This window comes from Fusarium tjaetaba (assembly GCF_013396195.1).
Source record: "Fusarium tjaetaba strain NRRL 66243 chromosome Unknown NRRL66243_c0000129, whole genome shotgun sequence".
Lineage (NCBI taxonomy): Eukaryota > Fungi > Ascomycota > Sordariomycetes > Hypocreales > Nectriaceae > Fusarium > Fusarium tjaetaba.
Window position 1 is genome coordinate 37,190 of NW_023501325.1, and position 21,624 is coordinate 58,813.

Sequence of the window (21,624 nt, forward strand, 5' to 3'; positions counted from 1 at the left end):
GACCTTGGTTTCCACGCCATTTCGAATTGGCGACACCTGGTCTCCCGTCTTCACTTTCACGTAAGGTCCAAGCATCGTTGAGCGTGACAAAGTCTATTGCTCTCATACTATCTACTAGCCATCTATCGTGGCTCATCATCGTTGGTCCGGTGTCGGACACTCAAAAATCACCAATCCTCCTTATTCATGTAAATCGTATCCCACCCCTTCCGAATTAAATCAAAGCCATGCTCCAAGCTGCAAACCATCCTCCGAGGATCAAGCAGAGCTAGATCCTGGGTCACCTACGCCGTCGTAAAAAGGGGGTATCGCCAAAAGAGAAGTATAGTAAAACCAGTTCATCCGAGAAGCAGAGTTACTGAAGTGAATATGGATTATTTTCCACGTCGCCGACGTCGTCCCCGTCCCTTTGGAAACGACTCTCTACAGGGCAGCAGAGTCGAGTGAAGAGATGTTGACTGAATAAATGTGGTAAAAAGGGTCTCCAGCCAGGAACATATACCAGTTGTCGTGGTGAAAAGGGGATATGATCTCAAAGCCATTGAGTGGTTGCCAAGCCTGGGAGTGATAGCCTCAAGTGAGGAAAGCTGGAATGGTGATATGTATGGTGAAGGTCAACAGGCTTGGGGACATCAACGGCTACCCTTCAACACAAGACACAACTCGAAAGGGTGAACCAAACGCAGCGCAGTCAACGCGCTAGGTACATGCTACCAGGGAAGAAAGAAACAGCAAGAGTTGAAAGCCCGCGTGTTTTGTCAATGGAGTGGGCGTGATGAAGCGTAAGGAAGCAGTCAAGCTATCCAGGAGGCAGAGTCTCAAAACTCATCAAGGTTGAAGCAGGCGACAAGTGTCGGCCTGTTGTTGGTATCGTGGCGTTTCATCATGAAGAATAGGCCGCGCTGGTGGCCAGGGTATAAAAGGTGAATGGACAAGAAATGGAAGACAGTGGTTGTTGTCGACATTGATGCAAGTCGACAGTCGTGAGATTCTCAAAGAACCTCATTCCATGCAGAACGCGCTTACAGAAGAGCAGCGGCAACCATACCAGCAACACCGACCACAGCGAACTTGCCGACGGCGACGGCAGATCCGGCGTTGCCAGGAACCTCAGAGGGCTCGGACGAACCACCCGTGGTACCAGCTGTGTTAGAGGCCTTGGGAGTAGAGACGGGAGTGGTGTTGTTCTGGGTAACAGGCCAGAAGGTGGTGGTCTCCTCAACGAGGGCTGTGGAAGTAACCTCGACGGAAGTCTCAACAGCAGTGGTGCTCACACCAGTGGCGGTGATTGTGTGTACCTGGGAGAGATAGTAGGTCTTGGTAACGACGGCGGTGGACGTGTGAGTGGTGGTACCCTCGTTAGCGAGAGCGAAGGCAGGCAGAACAGCCAGGATGAGCTTGGAGAAATGCATGTTGTTGGTTGTGTAAGTGCTTTCAAAGCGTCCGCGGTTGGTGTAAGTGAGTGAACGAGTTGGAAGTGAGAACAGATCGATGCTCTGTATCCAGACAGCGAGAGGCACAAGCTAATAAGTAAAGTAACTTATGTATGTAATCAGCGAAGAAATGTACGAGCGAGATAGACTCTGCCAACGAAGTCTGTGGACCGAGAACAAGTTTTGTTTCGAAGCGTAGAAGGGTGGCCTGTTACAAGTCGGGGGGGAGGGTCCCTGAAATACTACGAGGAACCTGAAAGCAGAAGCAAACAACACAGAGAAACAGCAACTCTCAGCTTCTGCAGCACGCACTAGCACGCACCCTGACTCTAGGCCAAGACCAAGGCAGAGCCAGAGCGCAGGCGACGTTTGGTGAGGGTGGGATGTGACTAGGCTGGAGCCCATTAAACTAGTACATGTAACACGGACAGACCCCTATTCGTCGGTCATGTCTCAAGTACTTGTGACCTGACCAGGCCTGTCATGCTCCTCGAGGGAGATTACAGCGCATTTTGCTCGACAGCTTCAGGTAGTCTGACCGAGCAGGCCTGTCATTATCTGGTTTGCTGAAACTTGGGCCTAGGCCATGTCTACTTATTAGACCCTTTATTCGAATCCCCGGCCATGGGCCATGGGCCATGACATTCATCCAGGCTCTCGGCTCTCTAACGCTTTGTGCGGCAGAATTTGATACTCTGGAGGCACAAAGAGGGTTTCGCCGGGGATCTGAGACCCTGGTCTCCCGTGTGATGGATGGATGGGAAGAAAACTCTGCATTCTGGGCATTAGTTAGGCATTGTTCCCGTTGGCCACCACCAGAGCCAGGCGACGAGGATTGTTGAGTGGCGATGAAATCATTGTGCAGCCCACTCAAATCGCGTCAATGACTGGGAGATGAGGGAATTAAAGAGAAAATGACGCTCTACCTTAAAAAGTCATTAATAATTTCTGGAGAAAAGGTGGCGCTCGTTGCCGCTACTCATGCTTGACGGGCCACGAGCGGTAGAGGAGACGGTAGTGAGAAAAGGCGTTTTTAGAGGTGAATAGAGTGTTAATTGGTTGTCTGCAACTCTCTGTCCAATCTTATCAGTCCAATCAATGACCCTCACTTCTCAAGTGTAGGTCATGCGTGACTCGCTGGTCGTTGTCTTACACTTTCACAACAGCGCAAAAAAGTAAAATTTGCATAATTTCCCACAATTGGCTGATTGGCCACCATGAAAGGTACCCGCGGTACCTGCATCGGCCTGTGCCTGGCGCCTACCTTAACTGGTCTTAACCGACACCCGCCGAGAGACATCACCAAGACACAAGTTATAGTAGCGCCAAGCTGCAAAAGAACATTGAAAGACCGTCGATCATTCTTCCGTTGAGCGCTACTACAATGAGAATTAGTTAGATGAGTCTAATTATCTATGTAATTGCGTTTCTCTAGAGACTCGAGTCGAACAGCTTTGTGTTAGTCACAGGCTCACAGCCCCCAACAACGTACACGCAATATGTACGCAAGGTAGCATCCATTAGCTGCATCTCTCCCAACAACAATGCCTTGTGAGGCTGTTTTGTTCTCCCTTCCCTATGAATGCTTTGTGCTCTTTTTATTTTTATGCTCCTCTACCTTTGGTCTCCGCTGAACTGAAACTCTGCCACAACGGTCGTTTAACACTTGGCTGGGCCTAGCTGGGCTACTGGGGTACGCCATTCTGCCAAATTCCCTGAAGCTGGAAAAATAAGGCCCGGTCATTTTGAAGAGATGTCAGCACTGATCGGCTATTACCCGCCCCGGATTCGCGTGGGTATCGTGGGTGCCATGTGCTACTGTACACACTCTATGGTGCATCACTGCATAACTCTGTACAGGTAGGCTCTTTGAAGTTTGAATGCCTTGATTCGCTTCTATTTCTGTCGTCGTCCTCACACCGCTGCGCTGTGTTGTTTACACTGCGTCCAATCGTCACTACTGTTGACGTGGCCACGCTGTGCGACGACCACGCAAAAAGTAGCGCACTTGTCTCGTCGTCAATGCGCACTAGGGAAAGAAAACCCAGGACCTTGACCCTAAGCGATGAAAATATTTAGGTAAAGCTAGCCTAAGCTTAGGGGACTTTTTGCTGAGTCTATTTTGACACCCTACCTTCACCCCTACCAAGGCCTGATGTTTTCTTGCTTCCAATGGGGCGTAGTCGTCGCTGCACCATGCGGGTCGCGTGCCTTGAAGCGGCAGCTTTCCGTTCCTCAATTTCACGGCTATGGCCCCTTGTAATGGTGATACTCAGCCCTGCAATGACGGACTTGGCTCTTAGAACTGCGTTGACGTCAAAGTTTCTCCGTAGCAACGGATATCGACTCTAACTTCGATGCCAGGCAAACAAGTTTGTTATGTCAAGTGTGCTACGCCCTACAGACGAAGAAACACAGCGGCTTTGCTCGCTCAATCGCTTGCATCAAGTGTGAGTTCCAATAAGTCCAGAGGCTTTGCCTGTGCGTATGTACATTCAGTCATCAATACGAGGTTACGCTGCATATAAACGTGTGCCATCACAATGATGATTTGTTGCCTTTGGCCTAAACTTTAACAGCAAGCCAATGCCTACCCTCATGGAAATCATAGTGTAAACCCCAAGCTGCACGCCAGCGCATTGAGATCAAGGTCCTGGAGGTAGTAGTTATGTCTGATCCTGTGATGACCAAACTGCGGCCGGTGATGGCAAACCACAAACAATACATCTGACGGTCAAATATCTAACATCGGTTGTCTCGAATAACCATACCATTTCACCATATTAGGTCATAAAAGAGTCGAATATCATAGTCCTTTACCTGCAAAATCTTTTCTAAGTACTTAGTATCGCAAATATGTGTAATAGTACCATGTGCCCTTTACCTACCCTGGACCAAATTGTTGTATATATCTGTATCAAGGAAACCACAGGTACCGAGACTTATTCTAATATTGGGTCCGGCGATATCAGACTGGCAAGAATTTGGTAATGACAGTGAGGTGATGTATTGCTGGATGATATGCTTTTTAAACAAGGCGGTTGTTTAAGTCTTGCTTTCATAGTTCAGGCGACCAGCAAATCAAACTGAATCGTTGAGAACAACTCTAGGCAGCGTATATTTGCCTGCATATACAAACTTACCCATCATCTGTGCCAGTACTGTGATTATTTAAGTTAGGCAACCGACCTGAAGATTTTCAGAGATACCAATATAAAACTGGTGACCTCCAGTTACTGTAATAGGGAGAACTCCAGATATTTTATAGAGTTGCTAAAAAGTGGAGCTCCCGTCTCTAGGTCTCGAAAAGCGAGGTCGTGACGTCGCAATCAACTGCAGCCTCTTCAACACTTTCCTACCTACATCTCAAAATCATCCAGCCTCAGTGCTTCCATTCCCGTCTTTGTACCCAGGAGTAATATAGAGGATTGAAGAGCGCACACCCAACTTTTCAAACAGCACTGCCTCTGCAAGAATTAAAGCTGTCGCAATATCGCAGCAGGCTCGCAACTATGACAGACTCACCACCAACGGAGCCCCGAGCTCGCTCAAGATCACCTGCTCCCAAGGACAAGGACGATCGCAAAGGTCGCGATGATACATATAGAGGGAATGACGAACGTCACCAGCGCAGAGACCGCAGTAGGTCGCGCGATCGCAACAACAACCGCCACCGCAGAGATTCGCCCCCACGCAGACCCCGAGATCGATCGCGGTCACCAGCGCGAAGACCCAGAGGATCAGGCGGCTTCAAGTGGAAGGGAGAGCGCCGAGACAACGACAGAAACCGTGACTTCCGCAGGCGGTCACCGCAGCGACATCGGGATCGCGACTATGGCAGGGACCGGAACTACCGTCGAGATGACCGTGATGGAGGACGGGACAGACAGCGAGATGGCGATAGGGATCAGAGAAGGGAGAGGAAGGAAAAGAAGGAAGAGAAGCCCAAAGCTCCTGTGGCTCAGGCAGGCGAGGAGATGATCATCGTCAACGTCAACGATCGACTTGGTACGAAAGCTGCTGTACCCTGCTTGGAGTCTGATACCGTGGGTCAGCTGAAGATGATGGTCGCCGCCCGAATCGGTCGTGACCCTGGCCAGATCATCTTGAAGCGACAGAGTGAGAGGCCATTCAAAGACCACATCACCCTGGGTGATTATGGCATCTCGAATGGTGTGCAACTGGATCTGGAGATTGATACCCGGGACTAAAATGGCATGAAGCACTGTTCAATATGGACTCTTGGAGCAAAGTTTTCCACTTTTTACTTTTTATCTGGCGTTATCTGGATTGCATGGCTAAAACAATACACAATCGAACAGAAACAATTTAGTCTGGGAATACTGGCGTGAGCCATGCCATATAAAAGAAATCTCATCAAGAGGTCGTGTCCAAACTCATCAAAATCGTTAAGAAAAAGCGCCTCGTAACCCGCAACACGCCTGTACCGTGACATAGATCTTGAACCAAGATATAAAAGTAGGTCTATCGACCGGAACAATAGAAGAACCAAAAGAACTGCGATGCCCTCAAAGTATATGATATATATGCTTCAACATCTTTTTTTCCCGCACAACCAAGAAAATAGCCAAGGAAATATCCAACAAAGACAGAAACGTAAGAGACGAGGGTTGCTGGAAGATAAACGAATAATGGTCATAAGGATTACTTCGAGCTTTTCTTTATTTGAACATGGTGTTGGGGTCACCATCGAATATCCCTGATTGAGTGCGGTAGCCTGAATCCTGCTCTAGAGCACTGCGGAGCAAGGACGATATTTGACCGTCGGGCTTCAGATCCTGAAGCCCTTCTTCTGGTTGATGAAATTGAGGCTCGGCCATCTCGACAGTGACTCGAAGCTCGGGGTTAGACCCCATGTGGTCAAAGTTCATATCATTCAAATCATCATACTGCTGATCCAGCCACAGTTTCTCCTCGACCTTGGGTGACCGTTGCATGAGCCCCATGGATTCGCCAGCGGTAGATGGAACCCTTGAAGGAGTGGACTGAACCTGGGACACTATATCAGACAGTGATACTATCGCATCTCTATCATTATATGGCAGTGTCATGTCCTGCAAGAAACTCGGGTCTGCAGTTGCAGCGTCGAAACACGCCTCCAGGAGCATTTTATTTTCATCATTATAGATGGGCGAATGCATACTTGCTGGCCCTTGCATGCGTGATCCTTGACGATCGCTTGTGGCCGTTTTATGCATCAAGAATGTATCAAAAGACTGTTGTGACATGTTATTTTGTGTAGATGCAGGTTGAAGCCGGGTGAAATCGCCATTTTGAGAGGGGTCCTGCGAGAATGCCTGCGAAGGAGTCTGTTGGAATGATGGCTGCCAACTCGAGTAGGGGTAAGAAGGGGGAAGCATGCTCTGTGCCTGCGTCTGAGTCTGAGGTTGTGGATGCGCTTGTTGTGACCGAAAACTGTAACCGGGAGATCCACCTTGCAGACTTCCAAAGGAAGTTGCTTGGCTCACTGGCGAGTAGGGAGATTGAGTGACCTCCTGAATCCCGTTTCTTCGTATATTATTCATCATACCTGCGACAAGCTCTGGTGAGGTGTTATATATCATCACGGCAATTGGCGGTTGGGAAGGTTGCTGGGCACTTGGTTGCTGCCATGATGAGGGATGTGGTGGGTTTCTCGTAGCTTGTTGAGGAAACTGGTTGGGCCTTTCTGCCCGTGGCCGGTCCTGGGTTGCTGGAGAGACTGTGGATGTTGAAGGTGCCTTTGCCTTGCCCTGTCCATGGGATACCTTTGAGGCAGCAGGGCGAAGATCGCGAGTGGGCTGTTCCGTGGCAGGTCGGCGATGTGTCTGGTTGTTGCTGTTTTGCTGTCTCTGGTTGTTGCGATTGTACTTGTTTGCTAGGCTTCGATAGTTGGACTTGCGTGGTGGCAAGTTTTTAGGAGGTCCGCTGGGCTTTACGGTAACCGAACAGAAGGTGGTGTATAGAATATAGACCTTCTTCTCCTTTGGCTGCTCCGCATTGTAATCACATAATGGTTCAGCCATATGATCTTGCATGCCCTTCTTATCAAATGTGCGCCAGCATCGCAAGCAGAGGGCCTTGCCGTGATGCTCTTGATCTGAGAAGTCTTGTCCCTGCCACTCGTGTAATGAGTCGCATTTGCCACAGTTTCCTTTCGCTTTGATAAAAGGGTCGAAAGTTTGACAACTTGTCAGGTATTTACGAGCAGTATAGTATGGATCTTTTCCACGAATAAGACCATGATGATCGGCGGCGTGGGTGACAATGTGTGATATTTCATCCTTGCGGCCTGAGCATGCATGCCTTTCAGGAGAAGACAAGCGCTTTGGCTCGAATAGCCAGAAGAAACATGTCTCGCAAGCGCCTATGAAATCCTCAGGCGTGACCAAATTGTTTGGGCGCCCACGTACAGGACCGTCTTTCCGAACATTGGATGAATTTGAACCACTGGAAGCTGACAATGGTTGCAGATTTCGATTCTGCCGTTGAGACTCTTGTGTATCCTCGATGGTTTGCAGTGACACACTTGTGCCTTGCTGGGGAAGTCTGGAAGAACCAGATGACGCTGCAGATGTACGGTGTACCGATTGGCTCTTTTGTCCTGACCTGTACCGCTTTGCGTGTTGATATTTGCCAGTCGCTTCATCGTCAGTTGAGCGACTGTTTTGGCGCTTAGGTACTTTCTTCGAACCTGAAGATGTGTCTGTACCGGTTACCGACCAAGCTGTCTGTTGGGATTCCGGACCGGGGGGTTGCTTGTAAGTACCACGCGTATGCGGTCCAGATGGAGTAGTGAAAACTGAAGAACCTTGAGGTGTTGCTAAACCTGGAGGTCTTCCTTCGTCATGATTACCATTGTCGGTATATCTTATTTGTCTGTCGGAAGGGGTACCAAATGGCAGAAAAGATTGTGATGAAGGCCTAGGTCCCTGCATCAAACGTTCATCAATGGATGTAACATTGTTCGATGGGATGAAGAACCGATTGTGCGGACCCGTCGTACTTGGTGTACCAATTGCCTGAGTTGATGGCCTGCGGCCTCTTTGGAGCACATCATCGACACGGCCAATAACTCTGTAGTTATCAAGTTGGCGTTGAGGTAGAGATCGGGAAGTGATAAAGGTGTTCTGTGATGGCTGAGAGTTTGGTTGATGATGGAGCCAATTCGCTACTTGGAGACTGTTTCCGCGGCGTTGCTGTTCCTCTAGCTGTTGCAGCTCCCAGTCGGTAGGGTCATTCAATCGTGGGAGGTTGCCAAGGTCGATGTTTTCGTTACTCTCGACGATCTGGTCACTATTCGCGCGACCCAAGCCCTGGTTTGATAAACCGTCCATGGTGAATCCTTGATGCAAACTTCCCAATGGCGTTGCAATGCGACGGGAGGCGGGCTAGTACACCCCGCTCTCAGCCAAACGAGGATGACAGCTGTAGTTATTGATGAGGTTGAGATGGCAGATTGGTGGCAAAGGTTTGGAAGTGATGAAGCAAACGGGGAAGGGATTGAAAGATGGGAGGTGAGGCATGGTGGAATAGATTAAAGAGGCCCGACAATGGGAGTCCACAATGGGTAGGTAGGACAATGTGAAGGTATCTCGTACCGAATAAGGCTGCGAGATGGACAAGTTGATTGGTGGTCGAGGTTGAAAAAGGCATCCTTTCGAGTTAGCCCAACCCATTTTCAACCCCCCAGCGAAACTGCGCCCGACGATTTGGCGGAGGGAATGTCATGGTGAGTGAGCTTGGGTTGAGACGTTGATGTTGATGTGTTGTTGGAGGTTGAAAGATAGTTGAGATGATTTTGAGCCAACGGCGTGGATAATTGAGGGATGAAAACGGGGGAGTCTCAACGGCAAAAGACGATGTCGGTGTTATCGGCAGCCAGTGGTTCGCCCACTTATGTCGTTGCCGTCCATACAGAAAAGAGGGGTAATAGGCAGAAAGAAAAACTACACAAATGTGTGCAAGATTGGTAGCATTGGGTAACTAGATGACCGAGAATGTCTTGAGACCTTGCTTGTTTGCTTGTTTGTTTGAATGAGCAACGTTACCTCATGTCATACCAAGGTACTAAGCTACCTAATGTTCAACGCTCGATGCCAGCCTCAGCCACAAGACCAATTGAGAGGTCAAGAAAAAGATTGCCCAACATTTGAGTCCAGCCTATCATTGAACTATTTGGTATAGCAGCCGCTTGTTTGATTGGCCTTGGTAAAACAAGAGTATCGAATTGGAGCCCATTCATGCCTCGAAGCTTCAGAAGTCACTTACACAGCCCTCGATCTTTAATACGCCTGGTGGGGAAGAATGGAGTCGGTTTGGCCCCCTTTTCCGCGGGGTAGGAGGATCGCACTAATTGATATATCAAACCCGGGGAATTACTAGCAAATTTCCAATAAATATATAGGAACTAAAAGAAACGCCGAATTCGACTCCTAAACCGATCCCGCAGACTCTCATTGCGATGTCTAGGGTATTCTTAGAACCATGAATGGATGTCAGAAGACATATCCACCGTCTGGCTGCTATATGCTGGGCAATTGATTATTTGGTTGATCAAAAGGGTTCGCTAAGCTTACCTGAGCCTTCAAAAACCTTGATTTTCGAGGTCTTCTGCTCTATCTCATGTCCTGGGCGTTCCGACAAATCGCGATGATGCTGCTGATGGATTTTTCCCTTTGATCTCCCACGAATGTGGCAGCCAAGACTTGCATTTTACCCAAACTCGTAAAACTTGAGGCGAACAAGTCTGTGCTGCTGTCAGTCACCGGATCACGCATAGAAGACAAAGACCACGAGGAAGAATGATCCTGGGGCTACGACAGAGCCGCATCCAGCCCTGGATCTAAACCATTGGTTATCGCCAATCGATGCATGTAAACAGACATGACGCCGTGACAAGAAGCCTGTAGCCAACATACGCGTAAACCGAGATCGCGCCTGATTTGATAGTTGCCCAAGATATTACCCTCACCATATATTTCCATAATAGGATATCTAGGGGAGAAAAGAAACTTCAGGATCTCAAATCCTACATGACAAAAAGACTTAGGTAACTTAGCAGAAGTTTAGGATATCTTTTACTGAGTTTATTTTGACACCGAGGTCTCATGTTTTCTTGCTCCCTGAGGGATATCGGTCAAATATTCCCCTTGCTCCGTAAACCGTTACTGGGCGCGTGCCAAGAGATGCCATCATAGCCCATCACCTTTGAACAGGGCTGAAGTGTTGCCCATTCCGGCAAGTCTCGGCGCCGGCCACGAGCCTCAACTCCGAGGATCCGGGGCATGAATTCGAGGCCAGGGTTGCAATAGCCAACTTGTCTTTGTTAGGAAATATGCGGCGAGCTTGTCGATCGTTGCAGCGACGGCGAAGCCAACCTTGTATAGTAAAGCGGATCGACAACTTCTCCAGACTTATTCCGTGGTGTACGATTCGCTAGTGTTCTCGAAAATCAATGTCAATGCCGCCAATTTCCATAGAAGGAGATATATAGTTACTGAACGTCATTGCCTCATATGAATCCCTGGTTGCTACAATTACAGGATGTATATCTCATATGAATTCGGAGAGGTATCCGACTGTTGTTCGCACAACTCGCCGTGACACAAACGCATGCCGAATCGTTTCAACCGACAATCAGTAGACAATTGATATCAGTCGGAAATGTATTGTAGAAGACATTTAAAGGTTATATGCCACTAGTCTCTTTTCTGAGACTAGAACAGCCACCAAGCTCAGTACGAGGTCGTCTTAGACTTGGAACGTCCCGCGTGGAAGTTGTTTTGATCAAGGCTAGAACTTGGCTTTTCGATATTAGAAGGAAACTGTAGACTGTGCAATAGGCCATTGAAATACAGACCGGAGCATGAGTCGTGTTGCAATATCGCCGAGTAGGTAAATGTCGATCATTCTCTGTCGAGGTCTAGCGTCCTGGGGAAGAAACAAGATTCGGAGAAAAATACCACGAGTTCTAGACCTTGAGCTCCAACTCCAAAGACGCATCTAGAGCCTTAGAATTCATGTTCAACTGCGAAGAATTCAAGTTCTCAGAATCTTCAATGCTGAACACAGCATTGAGACGATGCGAATATCTACCCAAGCTTGAGGTGAAAGGCTCCGGTGACCTCTCATCACTATCAAGTCTGTAGAATATGACCGACGAATCCTTGCATCCTCTCTGCTATTCCCCAGACCATACCCCAGATGATGAACTTTATTCCCCGCACACTATCTAGCCACACCCCATGTATGGATGCGCACTCCTGCATGACAACGTCCCGTCATCACTCGCGTTCTCCAGATTTTGACTGCCCGGGTGGCGCCGTTGGGAACAGTTAATCGTCATTGCACTATCTGTGTTTGGCTTAAGGGCGTGGAGCAGAGAATGCCTACTTGAATTAGGATTCGGAGCCAAGAGAATTTGAACAGACACTCCAGCCGTTGAGCAGATTCGGAGGTTTATCTAGAAAACTGCAGTCTTCTTGTCAGTATATAAAGCCTGTAATAACCCGAACGAGTCGTGCTTCTCCGTTTCAAATAGTTCCATCAACACTAGTAACCCAACATCCAGCGCTCCACATAACCCCTTATTCTCCCATTGGCAGTCATGTCTTCCAAGGATGACAAAATTCTCCATGATGAGGATGATGGAACTATAGAAGACATAAACACCGTGCCTACAGCAGACCTCCCGACAAGACTCGCAGATAGCGTTGCCTATGGTCCAGGAGGTATCCGAGGCGTTATACAGTCCCCCTTTGTCTTTGGAGCTGCATTTCTCGCCTCACTAGGCGGCTTTTCCTTTGGATATGACCAAGGCGTCATTTCCATTATCAACGTCATGCCTCAGTTCCATGATGTCTTTCCTAGAGCAGCTTCTGGCTTTGGGAAGGGCTTCATGACTGGTATGCTGGAATTTGGAGCGTTCCTGGGCTGTTTCTTCATGCCCTGGATGGCCGATAAGATCTCCCGAAAGAAGGCCCTAGCTGTTGTTGTTGTGATCTTCAATATTGGTGCCATACTTCAGACTGCTGCCGTTAGCTACGAAATGCTCGTTCTTGGTCGCACAGTTGGCGGAATAGGTGTCGGTACTCTTGCATTGGTAAGTCTCAAAACCCATATAACTTGAAGCACTTGTCTGAGACCTTTCTAGGGCGCTCCTCTTTACATCTCCGAGATCTCACCCCCGAATCTACGAGGAACTCTTCTGGTTCTCGAATCTATATCTATCTGTGCCGGCGTAGTTGTTTCATTTTATATCACTTATGGAACTCGCCACTTGGAGGGAGATACCGCCTTCCGCCTTCCTCTTGGTCTCCAAATGGTCTCTGCAACAATCGTTGGAGTTGGGATCCTCTTCTTCCCTTACTCACCCAGATGGCTTGCCCTTGTTGGACGCACAGAAGATGCTGTTAGCAGTCTATCTCGAATGCGCCGTCTTCCTCCTGACGACTCCAGAGTCCTTACGGAGTATCAAGGCATTATCGCCGAGGCGCAATTCCAGAAAACCGTACTTGAGCGCCGCCAACCTGGTAAACAGGGCTTCAAGCTTGAAGTCTTGACATGGCTTGACTTGTTTAGCCCCAAGACATGGCGAAGAACCGCCGTGGGTTGTGGAATTCTCTTCTTTCAGCAATTCAGGTTAGTCAGTCATATACCATAAAATACCTTGCTATAGCAAGGTGTTCCCCGAGTTTTGGCTTGGTCTAACAATTTAGCGGAATCAACGCATTCATTTACTACGCCCCGACTCTTTTCCAGTCACTTGGCCAGTCTGAGGAGATGTCTCTGACCATGTCTGGCATCTTTAATGTTCTTCAGCTAGTCGCCGTTGGCGTCTGTTTCTTCATCATAGATCGAGTTGGCCGCCGCCCTCTAGCCATCTTTGGTGGTGTTGGAGGTGCTGTTTCGTGGGGAATCATGGCTATCCTGGTTGGCACCTTCTCCCACGACTGGAAGGCCAATGCAGCAGCTGGTTGGGGATGTGTTGCTATGGCTTTCATATTCATTCTATGTTATGGAGTTTCGTATTCGCCTCTGGGTTGGGCCCTGCCATCAGAAGTCTTTCCCAGTGCAACTCGATCTAAGGGCGTAGCGCTTTCAACTGTAACTTGCTGGGTTTGTAACTTTATTGTCGGTGAGTCTTATAGAGTCCTTTCTTCCAAGAGGTGTCACTAATACACATGTGTAGGTGTCATTACTCCTCCTATGTTGGAGTCCATTGGATTTGGCACGTATGTCTTTTACGGATCCTGGTGTGCCATCGCTGCGGCCTGGGCATACTTTCTTGTTCCTGAGACCAAGGGGAGATCTCTAGAGGAGATGGACAAAGTATTTGGAGACAACAGTGGTCAAGAGGAGAAGGAGATTTTGAAAGCAACTGCTGCTCAGGCCAGGAGCGCAGGCAACCCTATTCATCATGTGTAGTTCGTTTGCTGCCCTCAGCTGGTATAGTGAATCTAGATTTTGGTCAAGATATGATCCTCACTAACGAAACCGGAAAACCTATGCTTTCTTATCAATTTTCTATAGTTAAACTAAATATTCTACCTTCCTTACCTCATATCCCGTTCTCCATGGCCATAAACATCCCAGTAACCCGAACACCAAAAAGCAAGTTTATTTTTAATTTAAGCAACCCATTTACGGGCGTTCAAGAAGAGCTGGAACCAAGGACCATATTGTCCCCACTCAGCCAGCTGGCGCTCGGGCTTCCATGAGCCAACGTCGGCCATAATGGTACGCTCGGGGTGAGGCATCATGGCAACGACACGGCCGTCCCTGCTCTGCACACCTGCGATACCCTGAGGGCTGCCGTTGGGGTTGAAGGGATATCTCTCTGTAACGGAGCCGTAGTTATCGACATAGCGGAAGGGAATAAGACCTGAGTCGTTCACGGACTGCAAGTCGTTGGCAGAGGAGAAAGCTGCTCGGCCCTCACCATGAGAAACGACGATGGGGAAAGAGGATCCGCTCATGCCACTGAAGAAGACCGAGTTCTCGGACTTGTCTTCGATGGTCACCATCGAGTATCGGCCCTCGAACTGGGTGCTGGCGTTTTCAACTGGAAATGGTTAGCTTCCGCGGCCGTGAATATAAGCAAAATGACGTACCGAATGTTGGCCAGTGCTCGGCTCCGGGGATCAACTCCTTAACTGAAGATTGTTAGCATGATTCAAGAACTAACGAATGAGATATGAACTCACGTCGAGTCAGCATCTGACAACCGTTGCAGACACCTAGTGAGAAGGTATCAGGACGCTGGAAGAAAGCCTCAAACGTCTTGCGAGCACCGTCATGCATCAGGATAGACTGAGCCCAGCCGTTACCAGCACCGAGAACGTCACTATCGAATGTTAGTATCGCTCCAAGGACAAGCAAATTCCGGCACAACGCCGATAATGGATATACTTACCCATACGAGAAACCACCACAGGCAGCAAGGCCTCGGAATCCGTCTAGAGAGAAGCCGTCAAGGATATCAGACATGTGAACATCAACAGCGTCAAAGCCAGCAGCTCGGAAGGCAAAGGCCATTTCGGCGTGACCGTTAACACCTTGCTCTCGAAGAATGGCAACTGCGTGATGTTAGTCTATACTCAATTCGTTCAGGACTTTGTGATCTTACCTCTGGGCTTGTATACCAGGCTCTTGATACTTGTGAGAGCTGGAAGACTGACATCAGCGGGATCAAACTTGAGCTTGTAGTGTAGACCAGGATCCCTGTTATCCTGAATAGCCTCGAACTCTGACTGAGCGCACTCGGGGTTGTCTCGGAGCTTCTGCATCTCGTAAGAAGTGCTGGTCCACCACTGTTGGATCTTGGCACGCTCCAGGTCGACGATGGTCTTTGATCTGTACTTGACAAGGAGAGACTGCTTGCTAGTAGGGCGAACATAGCCGATAGTCTTGATAAGACCATGGGGAGGACCACATGTTGCGAAGCACCTCTTGAACTTGATCTCGTCACCTCGGCGGATCTGGAAGACAGCTCCCAACTCTTCGTTGAAGAGGGCATCGAGCACCTTGTCCTCAGACTCAGCAAGGTTGTCGAGAGAAATATCAGCGCCACAACGGCCAGCAAACATCATCTCGGCAACAGTTGTGAGCAGACCACCATCAGAACGATCGTGGTATGCAAGGACAATGTCTTCCTGATGAAGCTGCCATAAAGCATCAAAGAAGTCGCGGATGATCTGAACATCGCGAACATCGGGAGATTCGTTACCAATCTGACCGAGTGTCTGAGCAAGAGCGGAGCCACCCATGGCACGGAAGCCCTGAGCAAGGTCAACGAAGACCAGGACAGACTCTCCAACCTCCTCAACACGGCGAAGCTGGGGCGTCCATGTGCTGCGGACATCTTCGACCAAGCTGAAGGCTGAGATAACCAGTGAGACAGGAGCAGTGACAGTCTGGGACTCAGAGGTGTTCTTGTCCTTCCAGGAGGCCTTCATAGACAGAGAGTCCTTTCCGACAGGAATTGAAACACCAAGTTGAGGGCAGAGCTCCATGCCGATAGCCTGGACAGCATCGTAAAGAGCAGCACCTTCGCCAGGGTGACCAACAGCGGCCATCCAGTTGGCCGAGAGCTTAACGCGCTTGAGATCACCGTTGACGGGACCAGGCTTGATGTCAGCAGCACCAAGGTTCATCAAACTCTCAACAACAGCCATACGGGCAGATGCGGCTGCCGAGATGAGAGCGAGGTTAGGCTTCTCGCCCATGGCCATGGCCTCACCACGTCGCTTCTTGTCATCAAGACTGAAGCTAGTAAGGGTGACGGCGACGTCGGCAACCGGAGTCTGCCAAGGACCAACAAGCTGGTCTCGAACAGATAGACCGCCAACAGTACGGTCACCGATAGTGATAAGGAAATTCTTTGACCCAACAGAGGGAAGGTTGAAAACCAGCTCTGTAGCTTTAGTGACCAAATCGCCAATGTCAGAGCTGCCGCAGTGCTCGGTGAGACTCTTGACAGCGTCAAAGGGACGAAGGTTCTTCTCAACACGTTGAACGTCCTTGGAGATTCGCCGTCCAGGAGGGAAGAGAACATCCATGGGAAGGTTAATGGGATCAACAGGAGGCTGAATAGTAGGCTCACGATCAGTGAGAACAAGCTTTGAAACACCACTCTCATCCTTGGTAACGGCAGTTCCCACAACGGAGAAGCCACATCGCTCTCGTCGGCAGATGCTAGTGAAGCGGTTGAGACCATCCTTGTTGACGAGAAGAACATATCGTTCCTGAGCCTCGTTACACCAGATCTGAAGAGGAGACATAGAGTTATCGGCGCTCTCAATCTGTCGAAGTTCGAACTTGCCTCCAAACCCAGCGTCCTTCACAAGCTCAGGAAGAGCGTTTGAGAGACCGCCAGCACCAACATCGTGGATAAACGCAATTGGACTTTCTGGCCCAAGGGCAACGCAAGTGTTGATGACCATCTGGGCTCGTCGCTCCATTTCGGGGTTTCCACGTTGAACACTGTCGAAGTCAAGATCCGCTGTGGCATCGCTGCCAGTGTTGGACGAGGCAGCACCACCACCAAGACCAATCAGCATAGCAGGGCCACCCAGGACAATAACATGGGCCCCCTCTTCAACATGGCTCTCCTCCTTGAGAGCATGTTGGGGTCGAACGCTACCGATACCACCAGCAATCATGATTGGCTTGTGGTATCCTCTGTACTCTGGAGCATCGGATCCGGCCTCGTTGGTGAGAAGAGTACGGAAAGTACCGGTCAGGGCCGGACGACCAAACTCGTTGTTGAAGCGAGCAGAGCCAATTGGGGCCTCCAGCATGATGTCAAGACTGGAGGCGTAGTGAGAGGGACGTCCAATATCAAGCTCCCATGGCCTCTTGTTGCCAGGAATCAAGAGATCAGAAACCCAGAAACCGGCAAGACCAGCTTTGGGAGAAGAGCCACGTCCAACAGCGCCCTCATCTCGAATCTCACCACCACTTCCAGTTGCGGCACCGGGAAAGGGGGAGATGGCAGTGGGATGGTTATGCGTCTCAACCTTGATGAGAGGCTGGACAACCTCGCGGGTGAGCTTCCAGCTTCCGGTGGAATAGTCTGGAGCCCAGTAGTTACCCTCGTCACCGGAAAGGCTACGAGTGAACGTTAGCAAACAAGCTCGAATACTTGATCTCCAACCGCAATTATATTTGTGTAACCGAGACTTACACGGCCGCGTTGTCAGAATAGGCGCTGATGACATATTCAGGGTTTAATTTATGGGTGTTCTTAATCATGCCGAATAAGCTGTTCTCCTGGCTGACACCGTCAATTGTCCATGAAGCATTAAAGACATGATGCCGGCAGTGCTCAGAGTTGACCTGAGCAAACATGAACAGCTCAACGTCGTTCTACTGAAATCAGTAATTGATTTTCAACGTCGGACTCATGAGTCATACAGGAGATCGACCAAGAGCAGTGTACTGTTTAACCAAGTACTCCATGTTAGGTTGGTCGAGACCAAGCCCAGCCTGTTTGTTATGGTCCTGGAGAGCGGCCAAGGGACCGCGCTCATCGGAAAAGATGTCGACGACGACGAGAGGGTTTCGAGCACCATGAGCGAACATGGTATTGAGGGCCGGTGGAGAAAGACTGAAGAATTCTGTCATGCGATCATGCAGGATGTCCCGGAAACCCAAATCCTCCTCTCCCTTGAAACCATCCTCGAGTTCGATATGGATGACTCGACCTCGTTCGATGCGGTTGACGGTCTTGAGATCGCAGACGAGGGCGATGCTTGTAGCTTTGGAGCTCCATGGGGAAACGTTCCGGGGGCTGACGTAGATATCGATGGCATTCTTATTGTCACTGGTTGAAGGAGCATCTGCAGGCTGCTCAATGGCCTCGAGGATCTTCTGAATGCTGCCGAGAACGGCGGCATCCTCAGTCTCGAGGTCGAGGTAGTATTGCCAGGAGCCCGTGAGCTTAGCAACCTTGACGGGACTCTGATCATTGATGCGCTGCACGAGCTTCTGGACTTCAGACGCCGTGTAGCACGACTCGCCGATCAGGACGTGGTGCATGATGAATGGATTTGCGAGTTCAAAGCAAGATACGCCTTGACGCTTGTACGCCAACGTCCTGTAGCAGGAAGAAAAAAATAATTGCCAGTTCCGATCAAGGCGCCCCGCCGGGTAGAGGAACAAAGTTTCGCCGCGATTTGCCTTGTTGCCCGCGGTCCAACTCTATCTGCCCGTGGCCACCGGAATCTACTCGCGGAAGTTTTTTTTCTAATTCTAGGTGTAAAATATTCCTTGGGGTGTCTGATATCCTAAGTATTTGCTCACTGATACTATGTTTCTTTTCAATCCGGTATAATCGCATCGCGACATGGCTGAAGATCGGCACGTTCCCTTAGCGCGGGGCAATCAATTGTCTGCGGGGTCCTGAAGCTCTCTGAGTCGAAAGTATCAAGCCAGCGTAAGATGAAATTATTCACGTACATTACTTCTACCTTGTAAAGATAATATACTAAGGTACTGAACTTGGTCAATTCAACTGAGTAATAATGTATACACTACCCTAGATAATAAACCTTATATATCGTCAAGCTATTCTGGCCAATATGACTGTTTTTGGACGGTCCGGATATAGTGATCTATGGATATGGAACCGGTAGCTTGCGAACACCAAAACAATCGATTGACTTTGATATCTATCTAGCGTAAAGTGATCTTCTGTTGTATGCTTCTAGGTCATAACTGAAGGGAAATGAAAACAATTGACTCGGTATCCTTAAGCTAAAGGTAAAGTGTTATTGCTAAGGTTTTAACTCAAAGAGAGATGTCATACTTAAGTATACCTAATTTAGCAAGAGACCTGGATTCTTATTCTTACCTGGTATCTTCTTGAAATTTGTTTTGAAATTTGAGTCGGCTTAATTACCACAAAATTGCGATAATCTGTTGTGGCTGGGCAACGTTTTCATCAATAAAGGTCTAGACGCAGCAGGAACAATGAGGACAATTTCAACTGTATTCGGTTGCCGGAGAAAAACTGTCTTATTGTATCAGGGTAAGACATCCATGTGCAATGCCAGCAGACACGTCTGAGACATGGAAATTATCAAATTTAGGCAATCCCGAGAACAAACTGTCATGTTTATTTCGTATTCTCAAGAGATCGCTTTGGCTTGGGAATGAGTTGGGTTGAATAGTGTCACGACTCAGCAAAACAAGGTCGCCATCGGTCGGCGTTTGCCGTGACGCCAGCGACATCTGTCGAGAGTCGGAAGAAAAAGTATAAGCAAAAGGCGCAGTGGCAGAGTGGTCTAATGCGATAGACTAGAAATCTATTCTCTTCGGAGGCGTCTGTTCGAATCAGGCCTGCGTCGCTTCAATACCTTTTTGACAGTTTATATAAGTTCCCACCCTTTAGAACATTCATTGTTCATAGTGGCATGTTTTCCCTGTATGCTAAAAACGTGCTACATTGATTTATTAATTATAGGGTAGCTATAAAACTAACCGAGCTTTTACTATAATTCTCACGCTAGATAAATCGTGATTTATTTTAAGGATTTCAGTTTATAAAAGTTAATAAATAGATATAATTAAGTAAATTACTTATAACAATAATACTCTTTAGAAGTTAGACATTTTTATAACTTTAATTATAATATTAACTCTGGGTCTATAAGGCTTTAAACCCTCAGGGTATGCTCTTGTTATTATTTACTACATTTTACTACTATATACTCTACTTTTTATTGATTTTATTCCTTTATATAACAGTAACTACAGCACAGCGAGAGCCATGAATCGATTATTGGGAACAAAGCTGTCCCAGGAATGACAAAGAAAAGATGCAGGACTAATTAAATTGAGTTGAACTATTGAACGGCTACAAGGAGGGTGAACTTACACTCTCTGTCAAGTTTCTATCAAATATAGACTACCCAGCTGACAGCTTCAAGCTTCTAACTCTTAGGTTTTTATAATTATCAATAGCTTACACCAACTAACAATCTTGGCAGGGCCGAGACTCATGAAGCTCCCATGAGCCTGGCGCTCGGCTTAGAGGCTAACAGAAGAACACAATTAAACAATGAATTGACACTGAGTAAGAAGAGAGTTTGCACGAAGGCCAATAGTGCATTGCAAATTAATGGCTTGATTTGTAATAAGTCAATTGCCACATGGGAAGAATCTAATTGTTAACGGGAAAGGCTTCGCCTCTCTGACCGATGCAATGGATTCGGGTAAAAGAAAGTTGGATCCCCCCGAGACACGAGCAAGATCCTGATGCTCATTATGGGCATTGTGATGACTGAGACAGATTCCGGTGTCTCGCCCAGCAACACGAGCAAACGATGGCTAAAACGGAAATGTCTCTCAAAACCATACCTGACGATCACGTTCCTTTGACCAACATGAATCCATTGACAGCGATGAGATCGGCGTTATTCGACGTCATCCATTGACGATGTGTTCAGAGAATGAAGCCATCTTATGATCGAGGGTCATCGATCTTTGAAATTCGTGCAGACTATCATATCATCTATGTCAACAGTTTGTTGGTAAGGAATCTTTTCATCAGCCTCCTTGGTAAGTGTCTAGATACAGTTTCTATAATCCGACCTGGATTGATTCTTGACCAATCGGTTTCTTCTGTCATATCAACAGACTCTCTAAGTGACGCCTTATATCAAGTGAAAGTGAGATATCAACAGAGTGAAAGCCGCAACTGGTTAGGTTGACTAGGCTTGGCATCCAGGCCCGAAGCAAACCTTACTTTTAGATAACTCTAAAAAAAAACAGATTGAGGGGAGACGCTTACAGTCCAAATCACGAATATGATGTTGGTTCTCTCTTCAAGCCCCCCTGTCGACATGATGTGGCGTGTGTGGCGCCTGGGGCTTGCACGCTTTCACCCAAGACAAACGCAAAAAGATGGACTCACCCCTGGCCCACACGATCTACGCCTAAGATCTCTATCCCGATCGGTGCGGCACGTTCCAGTCCATAGCCCCAATAGTTCAGATCTAAGCTGTCTACGTGAGACATGACCCAATCACGGTCCAGCGCATGCAGGTCCATTCAGGGCGAGATTCTTCGGACCTGACAACCCGCCCAACGAGGCTGGCAACGATCGCCACAAAGGCCCTCCAGGAAAAGATGAGCTCCTAGCTCAATGACGACATTCCTGGCTCTTCCAGAACGTCCCGGGAAC

General features: G+C 48.5%; 5 protein-coding genes across 5 annotated transcripts; 2 read left to right on the plus strand and 3 right to left on the minus strand.

The window, feature by feature from the left end:
- Positions 1-1,022: 1,022 nt before the first annotated feature.
- On the minus strand, positions 1,023-1,412 carry FTJAE_6603 (uncharacterized protein; the record flags this gene model as incomplete). Its single annotated transcript, XM_037353232.1, has 1 exon — positions 1,023-1,412. One exon carries the CDS (start codon positions 1,410-1,412, stop codon positions 1,023-1,025), a length of 390 nt encoding a protein of 129 aa, XP_037206276.1.
- A 3,533-nt stretch (positions 1,413-4,945) lies between these two features.
- FTJAE_6604 (ubiquitin-like modifier hub1) lies at positions 4,946-5,644 on the plus strand (the record flags this gene model as incomplete). The annotated part of the gene is made up of 1 exon (XM_037353233.1): positions 4,946-5,644. The coding sequence occupies one exon, from the start codon at positions 4,946-4,948 to the stop codon at positions 5,642-5,644; it is 699 nt and encodes a 232-aa protein (XP_037206277.1).
- Positions 5,645-6,115: 471 nt separating this feature from the next.
- On the minus strand, positions 6,116-8,770 carry FTJAE_6605 (uncharacterized protein; the record flags this gene model as incomplete). The annotated part of the gene is made up of 1 exon (XM_037353234.1): positions 6,116-8,770. The coding sequence occupies one exon, from the start codon at positions 8,768-8,770 to the stop codon at positions 6,116-6,118; it is 2,655 nt and encodes an 884-aa protein (XP_037206278.1).
- Positions 8,771-12,042: 3,272 nt separating this feature from the next.
- Positions 12,043-13,862, plus strand: FTJAE_6606 (quinate transport; the record flags this gene model as incomplete). The annotated part of the gene is made up of 4 exons (XM_037353235.1): positions 12,043-12,537; positions 12,589-13,076; positions 13,154-13,572; positions 13,627-13,862. The coding sequence occupies 4 exons, from the start codon at positions 12,043-12,045 to the stop codon at positions 13,860-13,862; spliced, it is 1,638 nt and encodes a 545-aa protein (XP_037206279.1).
- A 203-nt stretch (positions 13,863-14,065) lies between these two features.
- FTJAE_6607 (phosphoribosylformylglycinamidine synthase) lies at positions 14,066-18,476 on the minus strand (the record flags this gene model as incomplete). The annotated part of the gene is made up of 7 exons (XM_037353236.1): positions 14,066-14,499; positions 14,549-14,590; positions 14,642-14,781; positions 14,851-15,013; positions 15,064-17,546; positions 17,623-17,804; positions 17,853-18,476. The coding sequence occupies 7 exons, from the start codon at positions 18,474-18,476 to the stop codon at positions 14,066-14,068; spliced, it is 4,068 nt and encodes a 1,355-aa protein (XP_037206280.1).
- Between the last annotated feature and the right edge of the window lie 3,148 nt (positions 18,477-21,624).